Source organism: Taudactylus pleione, unplaced genomic scaffold (assembly GCF_031769625.1).
Source record: "Taudactylus pleione unplaced genomic scaffold, aTauple2 ptg000819l, whole genome shotgun sequence".
Classification (NCBI taxonomy): Eukaryota; Metazoa; Chordata; class Amphibia; order Anura; family Myobatrachidae; genus Taudactylus; species Taudactylus pleione.
The window spans coordinates 255961-273542 of record NW_028285221.1 but is presented as its reverse complement, the minus strand read 5'-3'; the positions used below and the strand labels follow the sequence as shown (position 1 = coordinate 273542).

General features: G+C 48.0%; 1 protein-coding gene across 1 annotated transcript in view; it reads left to right on the top strand.

Annotated features, from left to right (window-relative positions):
* The window catches only part of LOC148474689 (cytochrome P450 4B1-like), a 291441-nt gene that overhangs the window by 94428 nt on the left and 179431 nt on the right, over positions 1–17582 (top strand). The window contains exon 8 of the mRNA XM_088458237.1: positions 16087–16277. Within this exon, the coding sequence (XP_088314363.1) occupies positions 16087–16277 (191 nt within the window). The remainder of the gene's footprint in view (positions 1–16086; positions 16278–17582) is intronic.

The window sequence follows — 17582 nt, the reverse complement described above, 5'->3', positions numbered from 1 at the left end:
TGACTACTGACAGCTCCATTCCCTTATCCCTGCACTAATACCGCACAGCACACTGACTACTGACAGCTCCATTCCCTTATCCCTGCACTAATACCGCACAGCACACTGACTACTGACAGCTCCATTCCCTTATCCCTGCACTAATACCGCACAGCACACTGACTACTGACAGCTCCATTCCCTTATCCCTGCACTAATACCGCACATCACACTGACTACTGACAGCTCCACTCCCTTATCCCTGCACTAATACCGCACAGCACACTGACTACTGACAGCTCCATTCCCTTATCCCTGCACAAATACCGCACACCACACTAACTACTGACAGCTCCATTCCCTTATCCCTGCACTAATACCGCACAGCACACTGACTACTGACAGCTCCACTCCCTTATCCCTGCACTAATACCGCACAGCACACTGACTACTGACAGCTCCACTACCTTATCCCTGCACAAATACCGCACAGCACACTGACTACTGACATCTCCATTCCCTTATCCCTGTACTATTACCTCACAGCACACTGACTACTGACAGCTCCACTCCCTTATCCCTGCACTAATACCGCAAAGCACACTGACTACTGACAGCTCCACTCCCTTATCCCTGCATGAATACCGCACAGCACACTGACTACTGACAGCTCCATTCCCTTATCCCTGCACTAATACCGCACAGCACACTGACTACTGACAGCTCCATTCCCTTATCCCTGCACTAATACCGCACAGCACACTGACTACTGACAGCTCCATTCCCTTATCCCTGTACTAATACCTCACAGCACACTGACTACTGACAGCTCCATTCCCTTATACCTGCACTAATACCGCACAGCACACTGACTACTGACAGCTCCATTCCCTTATCCCTGTACTAATACCTCACAGCACACTGACTACTGACATCTCCATTCCCTTATCCCTGCACTAATACCGCACAGCACACTGACAACTGACAGCTCCATTCCCTTATCCCTGCTCTAATACCGCACAGCACACTGACTACTGACAGCTCCACTCCCTTATCCCTGCTCTAATACCGCACAGCACACTGACTACTGACAGCTCCACTCCCTAATCCCTGCACTAATACCGCACAGCACACTGACTACTGACAGCTCCATTCCCTTATCCCTGCACTAATACCGCACAGCACACTGACTACTGACAGCTCCATTCCCTTATCCCTGCACTAATACCGCACAGCACACTGACTACTGACAGCTCCATTCCCTTATCCCTGCACTAATACCGCACAGCACACTGACTACTGACATCTCCATTCCCTTATACCTGTACTAATACCTCACAGCACACTGACTACTGACAGCTCCATTCCCTTATCCCTGTACTAATACCTCACAGCACACTGACTACTGACAGCTCCATTCCCTTATACCTGCACTACTACCGCACAGCACACTGACTACTGACAGCTCCATTCCCTTATCCCTGCACTAATACCTCACAGCACACTGACTACTGACAGCTCCATTCCCTTATCCCTGCACTAATACCTCACAGCACACTCACTACTGACAGCTCCATTCCCTTATATATGCACTAATACCGCACAGCACACTGACTACTGACAGCTCCACTCCCTTATCCCTGCACAAATACCGCACAGCACACTGACTACTGACATCTCCATTCCCGTATCCCTGTACTAATACCGCACAGCACACTGACTACTGACAGATCCATTCCCTTATCCCTGCACTAATACCGCACATCACACTGACTACTGACAGCTCCATTCCATTATCCCTGCTCTAATACCGCACAGCACACTGACTACTGACAGCTCCACTCCCTTATCCCTGCTCTAATACCGCACAGCACACTGACTACTGACAGCTCCACTCCCTAATCCCTGCACTAATACCGCACAGCACACTGACTACTGACAGCTTCATTCCCTTATCCCTGCACTAATACCGCACAGCACACTTACTACTGACAGCTCCATTCCCTTATCCCTGCACTAATACCGCACAGCACACTGACTACTGACAGCTCCATTCCCTTATCCCTGCACTAATACCGCACAGCACACTGACTACTGACAGCTCCATTCCCTTATCCCTGCACTAATACCGCACAGCACACTGACTACTGAAAGCTCCATTCCCTTATCCCTGCACTAATACCGCACAGCACACTGACTACTGACAGCTCCATTCCCTTATCCCTGCACTAATACCTCACAGCACACTGACTACTGACAGCTCCATTCCCTTATCCCTGCACTAATACCGCACAGCACACTGACTACTGACAGCTCCATTCCCTTATCCCTGCACTAATACCACACAGCACACTAACTACTGACAGCTCCATTCCCTTATCCCTTCACTAATACCGCACAGCACACTGACTACTGACAGCTACATTCCCTTATCCCTGCACTAATACCGCACAGCACACTGACTACTGACAGCTCCACTCCCTTATCCCTGCACTAATACCACACAGCACACTGACTACTGAAAGCTCCACTCCCTTATCCCTGCACAAATACCGCACAGCACACTGACTACTGACATCTCCATTCCCTTATCCCTGTACTAATACCTCACAGCACACTGACTGCTGACAGCTCCATTCCCTTATCCCTGCACTAATACCGCACATCACACTGACTACTGACAGCTCCATTCCCTTATCCCTGCACTAATACCGCACATCACACTGACTACTGACAGCTCCATTCCCTTATCCCTGCACTAATACCGCACATCACACTGACTACTGACAGCTCCACTCCCTTATCCCTGCACTAATACCGCACAGCACACTGACTACTGACAGCTCCATTCCCTTATCCCTGCACTAATACCGCACACCACACTGACTACTGACAGCTCCATTCCCTTATCCCTGCACTAATACCGCACACCACACTGACTACTGACAGCTCCATTCCCTTATCCCTGCACTAATACCGCACATCACACTGACTACTGACAGCTCCATTCCCTTATCCCTGCACTAATACCGCACATCACACTGACTACTGACAGCTCCACTCCCTTATCCCTGCACTAATACCGCACAGCACACTGACTACTGACAGCTCCATTCCCTTATCCCTGCACAAATACCGCACACCACACTAACTACTGACAGCTCCATTCCCTTATCCCTGCACTAATACCGCACAGCACACTGACTACTGACAGCTCCACTCCCTTATCCCTGCACTAATACCGCACAGCACACTGACTACTGACAGCTCCACTCCCTTATCCCTGCACAAATTCCGCACAGCACACTGACTACTGACAGCTCCACTCCCTTATCCCTGCACTAATACCGCACAGCACACTGACTACTGACAGCTCCATTCCCTTATCCCTGCACTAATACCGCACAGCACACTGACTACTGACAGCTCCACTCCCTTATCCCTGCACTAATACCGCACAGCACACTGACTACTGACAGCTCCATTCCCTTATCCCTGCACTAATACCGCACAGCACACTGACTACTGACAGCTCCATTCCCTTATCCCTGCAATAATACCGCACAGCACACTGACTACTGACTGCTCCATTCCTTTATCCCTGCACTAATACCGCACAGTACACTGACTACTGACAGCTCCATTCCTTTATCCCTGCACTAATACCGCACAGCACACTGACTACTGACAGCTCCATTCCCTTATCCCTGCACTAATACCGCACAGCACACTGACTACTGACAGCTCCATTCCCTTATCCCTGCACTAATACCGCACAGCACACTGACTACTGACAGCTCCATTCCTTAATCGCTACACTAATACTGCACAGCACACTGACTAATGACAGCTCCATTCCCTTATCCCTGCACGAATACTGCATAGCACACTGACTACTGACAGCTCCATTCCCTTATCCCTGCACTAATACCGCACAGTACACTGACAACTGACAGCTCCATTCCTTTATCACTGCACTAATACCACACAGCACACTACTGACAGCTCCATTCCCTTATCCTTGCACTAATACCGCACAGCACACTGACTACTGACAGCTCCATTCCCTTATCCCTGCACTAATACCGCACAGCACACTGACTACTGACAGCTCCATTCCCTTATCCCTGCACTAATACCGCACAGCACACTGACTACTGACAGCTCCATTCCCTTATCCCTGCACTAATACCGCACAGCACACTGACTACTGACAGCTCCATTCCCTTATCCCTGCACTAATACCGCACAGCACACTGACTACTGACAGCTCCATTCCCTTATCCCTGCACTAATACCGCACAGCACACTGACTACTGACAGCTACATTCCCTTATCCCTGCACTAATACCGCACAGCACACTGACTACTGACAGCTCCATTCTTTTATCTCTGCACTAATACCACACAGCACACTGACTACTGACAGCTCCATTCCTTAATCCCTACACTAATACTGCACAGCACACTGACTACTGACAGCTCCATTCCCTTATCCCTGCACTAATACTGCATAGCACACTGACTACTGACAGCTCCATTCCCTTATCCCTGCACTAATACCGCACAGTACACTGACTACTGACAGCTCCATTCCTTTATCACTGCACTAATACCACACAGCACACTGACTACTGACAGCTCCATTCCCTTATCCCTGCACTAATACCGCACAGCACACTGACTACTGACAGCTCCATTCCCTTATCCCTGCACTAATACCGCACAGCACACTGACTACTGACAGCTCCATTCCCTTATACCTGCACTAATACCGCAAAGCACACTGACTACTGACAGCTCCATTCCCTTATCCCTGTACTAATACCTCACAGCACACTGACTACTGACATCTCCATTCCCTTATCCCTGCACTAATACCGCACAGCACACTGACAACTGACAGCTCCATTCCCTTATCCCTGCTCTAATACCGCACAGCACACTGACAACTGACAGCTCCATTCCATTATCCCTGCTCTAATACCGCACAGCACACTGACTACTGACAGCTCCACTCCCTTATCCCTGCTCTAATACCGCACAGCACACTGACTACTGACAGCTCCACTCCCTAATCCCTGCACTAATACCGCACAGCACACTGACTACTGACAGCTCCATTCCCTTATCCCTGCACTAATACCGCACAGCACACTGACTACTGACAGCTCCATTCCCTTATCCCTGCACTAATACCGCACAGCACACTGACTACTGACAGCTCCATTCCCTTATCCCTGCACTAAAACCGCACAGCACACTGACTACTGACAGCTCCATTCCCTTATCCCTGCACTAATACCGCACAGCACACTGACTACTGACAGCTCCATTCCCTTATCCCTGCACTAATACCGCACAGCACACTGACTACTGACAGCTCCATTCCCTTATCCCTGCACTAATACCTCACAGCACACTGACTACTGACAGCTCCATTCCCTTATCCCTGCACTAATACCGCACAGCACACTGACTACTGACAGCTCCATTCCCTTATCCCTGCACTAATACCGCACAGCACACTGACTACTGACAGCTCCATTCCCTTATCCCTGCACTAATACCGCACAGCACACTGACTACTGACAGCTACATTCCCTTATCCCTGCACTAATACCGCACAGCACACTGACTACTGACAGCTCCACTCCCTTATCCCTGCACTAATACCGCACAGCACACTGACTACTGACAACTCCACTCCCTTATCCCTGCACAAATACCGCACAGCACACTGACTACTGACATCTCCATTCCCTTATCCCTGTACTAATACCTCACAGCACACTGACTACTGACAGCTCCATTCCCTTATCCCTGCACTAATACCGCACATCACACTGACTACTGACAGCTCCATTCCCTTATCCCTGCACTAATACCGCACATCACACTGACTACTGACAGCTCCATTCCCTTATCCCTGCACTAATACCGCACATTACACTGACTACTGACAGCTCCACTCCCTTATCCCTGCACTAATACCGCACAGCACACTGACTACTGACAGCTCCATTCCCTTATCCCTGCACTAATACCGCACACCACACTGACTACTGACAGCTCCATTCCCTTATCCCTGCACTAATACCGCACACCACACTGACTACTGACAGCTCCATTCCCTTATCCCTGCACTAATACCGCACATCACACTGACTACTGACAGCTCCATTCCCTTATCCCTGCACTAATACCACACATCACACTGACTACTGACAGCTCAACTCCCTTATCCCTGCACTAATACCGCACAGCACACTGACTACTGACAGCTCCATTCCCTTATCCCTGCACAAATACCGCACACCACACTAACTACTGACAGCTCCATTCCCTTATCCCTGCACTAATACCGCACAGCACACTGACTACTGACAGCTCCACTCCCTTATCCCTGCACTAATACCGCACAGCACACTGACTACTGACAGCTCCACTCCCTTATCCCTGCACAAATACCGCACAGCAGACTGACTACTGACATCTCCATTCCCTTATCCCTGTACTAATACCTCACAGCACACTGACTACTGACAGCTCCACTCCCTTATCCCTGCACTAATACCGCAAAGCACACTGACTACTGACAGCTCCACTCCCTTATCCCTGCATGAATACCGCACAGCACACTGACTACTGACAGCTCCATTCCCTTATCCCTACACTAATACTGCACAGCACACTGACTACTGTCAGCTCCATTCCCTTATCCCTGCACTAATACTGCACAGCACACTGACTACTGACAGCTCCATTCCCTTATCCCTGCACTAATACCGCACAGCACACTGACTACTGACAGCTCCACTCCCTTATCCCTGCACTAATACCGCACAGCACACGGACTACTGACAGCTCCACTCCCTTATCCCTGCACTAATACCGCACACCACACTGACTACTGACAGCTCCATTCCCTTATCCCTGCAATAATACCGCACAGCACACTGACTACTGACAGCTCCATTCCTTTATCCCTGCACTAATACTGCATAGCACACTGACTACTGACTGCTCCATTCCTTTATCCCTGCACTAATACCGCACAGTACACTGACTACTGACAGCTCCATTCCTTTATCACTGCACTAATACCGCACAGCACACTGACTACTGGCAGCTCCATTCCCTTATCCCTGCACTAATACCGCACAGCACACTGACTACTGACAGCTCCATTCCCTTATCCCTGCACTAATACCACACAGCACACTGACTACTGACAGCTCCATTCCTTAATCGCTACACTAATACTGCACAGCACACTGACTACTGACAGCTCCATTCCCTTATCCCTGCACTAATACCGCACAGCACACTGACTACTGACAGCTACATTCCCTTATCCCTGCACTAATAGCTCACAGCACACTGACTACTGACAACTCCATTCCCTTATCCCTGCACTAATACCGCACAGCACACTGACTACTGACAGCTCCATTCCCTTATCCCTGCACTAATACCGCACAGCACACTGACTACTGACAGCTCCATTCCCTTATCCCTGCACTAATACCGCACAGCACACTGACTACTGACAGCTCCACTCCCTTATCCCTGCACTAATACCGCACAGCACACTGACTACTGACAGCTCCACTCCCTTATCCCTGCTCTAATACCACACAGCACACTGACTACTGACAGCTCCATTCCCTTATCCCTGTACTAATACCTCACAGCACACTGACTACTGACAGCTCCATTCCCTTATACCTGCACTAATACCGCACAGCACACTGACTACTGACAGCTCCATTCCCTTATCCCTGTACTAATACCTCACAGCACACTGACTACTGACATCTCCATTCCCTTATCCCTGCACTAATACCGCACAGCACACTGACAACTGACAGCTCCATTCCCTTATCCCTGCTCTAATACCGCACAGCACACTGACTACTGACAGCTCCACTCCCTTATCCCTGCTCTAATACCACACAGCACACTGACTACTGACAGCTCCATTCCCTAATCCCTGCACTAATACCGCACAGCACACTGACTACTGACAGCTCCATTCCCTTATCCCTGTACTAATACCGCACAGCACACTGACTACTGACAGCTCCATTCTCTTATCCCTACATTAATACTGCACAGCACACTGACTACTGTCAGCTCCATTCCCTTATCCCTGCACTAATACTGCACAGCACACTGACTACTGACAGCTCCATTCCCTTATCCCTGCACTAATACCGCACAGCACACTGACTACTGACAGCTCCACTCCCTTATCCCTGCACTAATACCGCACAGCACACTGACTACTGACAGCTCCACTCCCTTATCCCTGCACTAATACCGCACACCACACTGACTACTGACAGCTCCATTCCCTTATCCCTGCAATAATACCGCACAGCACACTGACTACTGACAGCTCCATTCCCTTATCCCTGCACTAATTCTGCATAGCACACTGACTACTGACTGCTCCATTCCTTTATCCCTGCACTAATACCGCACAGTACACTGACTATTGACAGCTCCATTCCTTTATCACTGCACTAATACCGCACAGCACACTGACTACTGACAGCTCCATTCCCTTATCCCTGCACTAATACCGCACAGCACTCTGACTACTGACAGCTCCATTCCCTTATCCCTGCACTAATACCGCACAGCACACTGACTACTGACAGCTCCATTCCTTAATCCCTACACTAATACTGCACAGCACACTGACTACTGACAGCTCCATTCCTTAATCCCTGCACGAATACTGCATAGCACACTGACTACTGACAGCTCCATTCCCTTATCACTGCACTAATACCACACAGCACACTGACTACTGACAGCTCCATTCCTTAATCCCTACACTAATACTGCACAGCACACTGACTACTGACAGCTCCATTCCCTTATCCCTGCACGAATACTGCATAGCACACTGACTACTGACAGCTCCATTCCCTTATCCCTGCACTAACACCGCACAGTACACTGACTACTGACAGCTCCATTCCTTTATCACTGCACTAATACCACACAGCACACTACTGACAGCTCCATTCCCTTATCCCTGCACTAATACCGCACAGCACACTGACTACTGACAGCTCCATTCCCTTATCCCTGCACTAATACCGCACAGCACACTGACTACTGACAGCTCCATTCCCTTATCCCTGCACTAATACCACACAGCACACTGAATACTGACAGCTCCATTCCCTTATCCCTGCACTAATACCGCACAGCACACGGACTACTGACAGCTCCATTCCCTTATCCCTGCACTAATACCGCACAGCACACTGAATACTGACAGCTACATTCCCTTATCCCTGCACTTATACCGCACAGCACACTGACTACTGACAGCTCCATTCTCTTATCTCTGCACTAATACCACACAGCACACTGACTACTGACAGCTCCATTCCTTAATCCCTACACTAATACTGCACAGCACACTGACTACTGACAGCTCCATTCCCTTATCCCTGCACTAATACTGCATAGCACACTGACTACTGACAGCTCCATTCCCTTATCCCTGCACTAATACCACACAGTACACTGACTACTGACAGCTCCATTCCTTTATCACTGCACTAATACCACACAGCACACTGACTACTGACAGCTCCATTCCCTTATCCCTGCACTAATACCGCACAGCACACTGACTACTGACAGCTCCATTCCCTTATCCCTGCACTAATACCACAGACCACACTGACTACTGACAGCTCCATTCCCTTATCCCTGCACTAATACAGCACATCACACTGACTACTGACAGCTCCATTCCCTTATCCCTGCCCTAATACCGCACAGCACACTGACTACTGACATCTCCATTCCCTTATCCCTGCACTAATACCGCACACCACACTGACTACAGACAGCTCCTTTCCCTTATCCCTGCACTAATACCGCACAGCACACTGACTACTGACAGCTGCACTAATACCGCACACCACACTGACTACTGACAGCTCCATTCCCTTATCCCTGCACTAATATCGCACAGCACACTGACTACTGACAGCTCCATTCCCTTATCCCTGCTCTAATATCACACAGCACACTGACTACTGACAGCTCTATTCCCTTATCAATGCACTAATATCACACAGCACACTGACTACTGACATCACCATTCCCTTATCCCTGCTCTAATACTGCACAGCACACTGTCTACTGACATCTGCATTCCCTTATCCCTGCACTAATACCGCACAGCACACTGACTACTGACAGCTCTATTCCCTTATCAATGCACTAATATCACACAGCACACTGACTACTGACAGCTCCATTCCCTTATCCCTGCACTAATACCTCACAGCACACTAACTACTGACAGCTCCATTCCTTTATCACTGCACTAATACCACACAGCACACTGACTACTGACAGCTCCATTCCCTTATCCCTGCACTAATACCGCACAGCACACTGACTACTGACAGCTCCATTCCCTTATCCCTGCACTAATACCGCACAGCACACTGACGACTGACAGCTCCATTCCCTTATCCCTGCACTAATACCGCACAGCACACTGGCTACTGACATCTGCATTCCCTTATCCCTGCACTAATACCGCACAGCACACTGACTACTGACAGCTCCATTCCCTTATCCCTGCACTAATACCGCACAGCACACTGACGACTGACAGCTCCATTCCCTTATCCCTGCTCTCATACTGCACAGCACACTGTCTACTGACATCTGCATTCCCTTATCCCTGCACTAATACCGCACAGCACACTGACTACTGACAGCTCCATTCTCTTTTCTCTGCACTAATACCACACAGCACACTGACTACTGACAGCTCCATTCCTTAATCCCTACACTAATACTGCACAGCACACTGACTACTGACAGCTCCATTCCCTTATCCCTGCACTAATACTGCATAGCACACTGACTACTGACAGCTCCATTCCCTTATCCCTGCACTAATACCGCACAGTACACTGACTACTGACAGCTCCATTCCTTTATCACTGCACTAATACCACACAGCACACTGACTACTGACAGCTCCATTCCCTTATCCCTGCACTAATACCGCACAGCACACTGACTACTGACAGCTCCATTCCCTTATCCCTGCACTAATACCGCACAGCACACTGACGACTGACAGCTCCATTCCCTTATCCCTGCACTAATACCGCACAGCACACTGGCTACTGACAGCTCCATTCCCTTATCCCTGCACTAATACCGCACAGCACACTGACTACTGACAGCTCCATTCCCTTATCCCTGCACTAATACTGCACAGCACACTGACTACTGACAGCTCCATTCCCTTATCCCTGCACTAATACAGCACATCACACTGACTACTGACAGCTCCATTCCCTTATCCCTGCACTAATACCGCACTGCACACTGACTACTGACATCTCCATTCCCTTATCCCTGCACTAATACCGCACACCACACTGACTACAGACAGCTCCATTCCCTTATCCCTGCACTAATACCGCACATCACACTGACTACTGACAGCTCCATTCCCTTATCCCTGCACTAATACCGCACAGTACACTGACTACTGACAGCTCCATTCCCTTATCCCTGCACTAATATCACACAGCACACTGACTACTGACATCTCCATTCCCTTATCCCTGCACTAATATCACACAGCACACTGACTACTGACAGCTCCATTCCCTTATCCCTGCACTAATACCGCACAGCACACTGACTACTGACAGCTCCTTTCCCTTATCCCTGCATTAATATCGCACAGCACACTGACTACTGACATCTCCATTCCCTTATCCCTGCACTAATTCCGCACAGCATACTGACTACTAACAGCTCCATTCCCTTATCCCTGCACTAATACTGCACAGCACACTGACTACTGACAGATACATTCCCTTATCCCTGCACTAATACCGCACAGCACACTGACTACTGACAGCTCGATTCCCTTATCCCTGCATTAATACCGCACAGCACACTGACTACTGACATCTCCATTCCCTTATCCCTGCACTAATACCGCACAGCACACTGACTACTGACAGCACCATTCCCTTATCCCTGCACTAATACCGCACAGCACACTGACTACTGACAGCTCCATTCCCTTATCCCTGCACTAATACCGCACAGCATACTGACTACTGTCAGCCCCATTCCCTTATCCCTGCACTAATACCGCACAGCACACTGACTACTGACAGCTCCATTCCCTTATCCCTGCACTAATACCGCACAGCACACTGACTATTGACAGCTCCATTCCCTTATCCCTGCACTAATACCGCACAGCACACTGACTACTGACAGCTCCATTCCCTTATCCCTGCACTAATCCTGCACAGCACACTGACTACTGACAGCTCCATTCCCTTATCCCTGCACTAATACCGCACAGCACACTGACGACTGACAGCTCCATTCCCTTATCCCTGCACTAATACCGCACAGCACACTGGCTACTGACATCTGCATTCCCTTATCCCTGCACTAATACCGCACAGCACACTGACTACTGACAGCTCCATTCCCTTATCCCTGCACTAATACCGCACAGCACACTGACGACTGACAGCTCCATTCCCTTATCCCTGCTCTAATACTGCACAGCACACTGTCTACTGACATCTGCATTCCCTTATCCCTGCACTAATACCGCACAGCACACTGACTACTGACAGCTCCATTCTCTTATCTCTGCACTAATACCACACAGCACACTGACTACTGACAGCTCCATTCCTTAATCCCTACACTAATACTGCACAGCACACTGACTACTGACAGCTCCATTCCCTTATCCCTGCACTAATACTGCATAGCACACTGACTACTGACAGCTCCATTCCCTTATCCCTGCACTAATACCGCACAGTACACTGACTACTGACAGCTCCATTCCTTTATCACTGCACTAATACCACACAGCACACTGACTACTGACAGCTCCATTCCCTTATCCCTGCACTAATACCGCACAGCACACTGACTACTGACAGCTCCATTCCCTTATCCCTGCACTAATACCGCACAGCACACTGACGACTGACAGCTCCATTCCCTTATCCCTGCACTAATACCGCACAGCACACTGGCTACTGACAGCTCCATTCCCTTATCCCTGCACTAATACCGCACAGCACACTGACTACTAACAGCTCCATTCCCTTATCCCTGCACTAATACCGCACAGCACACTGACTACTGACAGCTCCATTCCCTTATCCCTGCACTAATACAGCACATCACACTGACTACTGACAGCTCCATTCCCTTATCCCTGCACTAATACCGCACAGCACACTGACTACTGACATCTCCATTCCCTTATCCCTGTACTAATACCGCACACCACACTGACTACAGACAGCTCCATTCCCTTATCCCTGTACTAATACCGCACACCACACTGACTACAGACAGCTCCATTCCCTTATCCCTGCACTAATACCGCACATCACACTGACTACTGACAGCTCCATTCCCTTATCCCTGCACTAATACCGCACAGTACACTGACTACTGACAGCTCCATTCCCTTATCCCTGCACTAATAGCACACAGCACACTGACTACTGACATCTCCATTCCCTTATCCCTGCACTAATATCACACAGCACACTGACTACTGACAGCTCCATTCCCTTATCCCTGCACTAATACCGCACAGCACACTGACTACTGACAGCTCCTTTCCCTTATCCCTGCACTAATATCGCACAGCACACTGACTACTGACATCTCCATTCCCTTATCCCTGCACTAATTCCGCACAGCATACTGACTACTAACAGCTCCATTCCCTTATCCCTGCACTAATACTGCACAGCACACTGACTACTGACAGCTACATTCCCTTATCCCTGCACTAATACCGCACAGCACACTGACTACTGACAGCTCGATTCCCTTATCCCTGCATTAATACCGCACAGCACACTGACTACTGACATCTCCATTCCCTTATCCCTGCACTAATACCGCACAGCACACTGACTACTGACAGCACCATTCCCTTATCCCTGCACTAATACCGCACAGCACACTGACTACTGACAGCTCCATTCCCTTATCCCTGCACTAATACCGCACAGCATACTGACTACTGTCAGCCCCATTCCCTTATCCCTGCACTAATACCGCACAGCACACTGACTACTGACTGCTCCATTCCCTTATCCCTGCACTAATACCGCACAGCACACTGACTATTGACAGCTCCATTCCCTTATCCCTGCACTAATACCGCACAGCACACTGACTACTGACAGCTCCATTCCCTTATCCCTGCACTAATCCTGCACAGCACACTGACTACTGACAGCTCCATTCCCTTATCCCTGCACTAATAACGCACAGTACACTGACTACTGACAGCTCCATTCCTTTATCACTGCACTAATACCGCACAGCACACTGACTACTGACAGCTCCATTCCCTTATCCCTGCACTAGTACCGCACAGCACACTGACTACTGACAGCTCCATTCCCTTATCCCTGCACTAATACCGCACAGCACACTGACTACTGACAGCTCCACTCCCTTATCCCTGCTCTAATACCACACAGCACACTGACTACTGACAGCTCCATTACCTAATCCCTGCACTAATACCGCACAGCACACTGACTACTGACAGCTCCATTCCCTTATCCCTGCACTAATACCGCACAGCACACTGACTACTGACAGCTCCATTCCCTTATCCCTGCACTAATACCGTACAGCACACTGACTACTGACAGCTCCATTCCCTTATCCCTGCCCCCGGTGGTGCCTAACCCTAACCCCCCCCCTTCACCTAGCTTAAATCCTAACCCTCCCATGGGGGTACCTTACCCTATGTCCCCTATGGGGTGTTTAAACATTTCTGTCATTTTCATCTTAAAAATATTTCCAAGATCAGACCCTTTCTCACCCAGGATGCCACTAAAACCCTCATACACTCACTGGTCATCTCCAGATTGGACTACTGTAACCTCCCTGTATCTGGACTCCCCGACTCCCATCTCTCTCCTCTCCAGTATATCCTCTATGCTGCTGCTTGGCTCATCTTCCTCTCCAAATACTCTCCATCTGCCTCCCCTCTCCTACAAGCCCTCCACTGTCTCCCCTTTCCTTCAGGACCCAATTTAAGGTTCTAACACTCACTTAGTCCCCACCCATTCCTCTCCTATTTACATCTCTGACTTCTTCTCCCTTCACTCTCCTCTCCACTCTCTTCATTTAACAAATGCCGCTGCCTCTCATGCCATCTGATTACGTCCTCTCACTCCCGCCTCCAGGATTTTGCCCATGCTGCTCCCTACCTTTGGAACTTTCTCACTATTTCCATCAGACTCTTCACCTCTCTACAATCCTTTAAACAGGCTTTCAAGACCCACAACTTCATCAAGGCCTTCCAGCTCTCATCCTTCCTCCCTGTCTACCCCATTGTTTGCCCTCCCCTTTAGAATGTAAGCTCTTGCGAGCAGGGCTCCCTACCTTCTTGTGCTTCTCCATTCTCTACTTTCATCTACTTCTTACTCCTCACTAGGGCGCCTAACATTTGTTTGCTTTGCTCTGTTGCTTTTCTGGGTGTTATGGTCGCTAATGTAGCAATGTATATTATCCATGTCCTCGTCCTGTATTGTACTGTACTGTAAGTCACTGGTCAACCTATTTTTTAATGTACTATGTAAGGTGCTGCGTAACACTTGTGGTGCTATATAAATAAAGGATAATAATAATAATAATAAACCTCACCCCCCCCCCCCCCCTTTACGGCTAACTGCCTCCGATGCCTGGCTTACCTACATTTGGGTGTGTCTGGATTTCGGCATGGGGCTATTGATATGCATCGGTACTGTAGTCAGCGCCTGTCTTTAGTCTCATGCTGGGCTTTCAGTCTCGGGTTTCCGGCGGTCAGCATTCCGGCCATGGGCATCCTAATTACATTCCATTAAAAATTACTAACCTGGTGCAAATGTTTGTAGAACACAAGTTACAGATTTGCATGTTACTCTTACTCAGTTTTAGTCTATGTTGCTGTACTTCTATATAATAAGCCCCAAAGATATCCCATTCACAAAAAAGATAATCGGGGACTTTTTCTTTATAACTCCCCAGGATGAGAGCGGTCAGGGCCTATCTGATGAGGACCTGCGGGCGGAGGTGGACACATTCATGTTTGCGGGACATGATACCACAGCCAGCGGGATCTCCTGGTTATTATACTGTATGGCCAAGTACCCCGAGCACCAGGAGAGATGCCGGGAGGAGATCCGAGAGGTCCTGGGAGAGCGGAGCACAGTGGAGTGGTGAGAACTTGTTGTTTTATCTCTGTCGGGTTTTCATTTTCCAAGATCAATTATTTAAGTATTTGTCCACCCAGAACGATGGCAATGCGTATAGTTACTGTCTCTCTGTGACTTATTATATATATATATACAACCACTACGCAGTATCCTTGTTGTAACGCTCAGGTTTATGCCGCAACTCATACTGGTGTCTGCAAACAATCAACAAGAATAAAGGGCACTAATAGCTAAATAAAAAGTTGTTAATCCCTAAAATAATGAGAATACTAAAATAAACGGAATCTGGCCAACGCTACGTAAGTAAGTTTATATATACATTTTGCAAGGCTTGTTAACATCAAATAATATAATAATATATAAAAAATATACCTTTGCACATGCTGTATATGGATAGATATATATGATAGACATTGGGTGTACACACTGATAGATATATATGATAGACATTGGGTGTACACACTGATAGATATATATGATAGACATTGGGTGTACACACTGATAGATATCTATGATAGATATTGGGTGGACACACTGATAGATATATATGATAGACTTTGTACACACTGATATCTATATATGATAGACATTGGATGTACACAATGATAGATAGATATGATAGACATTGGGTGTACACACTGATAGATCTATATGATAGACATTGGGTGTACACACTGATAGATATATATATATGATAGGCATTGGGTGTACACACTGATAGATATATATGATAGACATTGGGTGTACACACTGATAGATAGATATATATGATAGACATTGGGTGTACACACTGATAGATATCTATGATAGATATTGGGTGGACACACTGATAGATATATATGATAGACTTTGTACACACTGATATCTATATATGATAGACATTGGATGTACACAATGATAGATAGATATGATAGACATTGGGTGTACACACTGATAGATCTATATGATAGACATTGGGTGTACACACTGATAGATATATATATATGATAGGCATTGGGTGTACACACTGATAGATATATATGATAGACATTGGGTGTACATACTGATAGATATATATATGATAGGCATTGTGTGTACACACTGATAGATATATATGATAGACATTGGGTGTACACACTGATAGATTTATATGATAGACATTGGGTGTACACACTGATAGATATCTATGATAGACATTGGGTGTACACACTGATAGATATATATGATAGACATTGGGTGGACACACTGATAGATACAGTATATATGATAGACATTAGGTGTACACACTGATAGATACAGTATATATGATAGACATTGGGTGTACACACT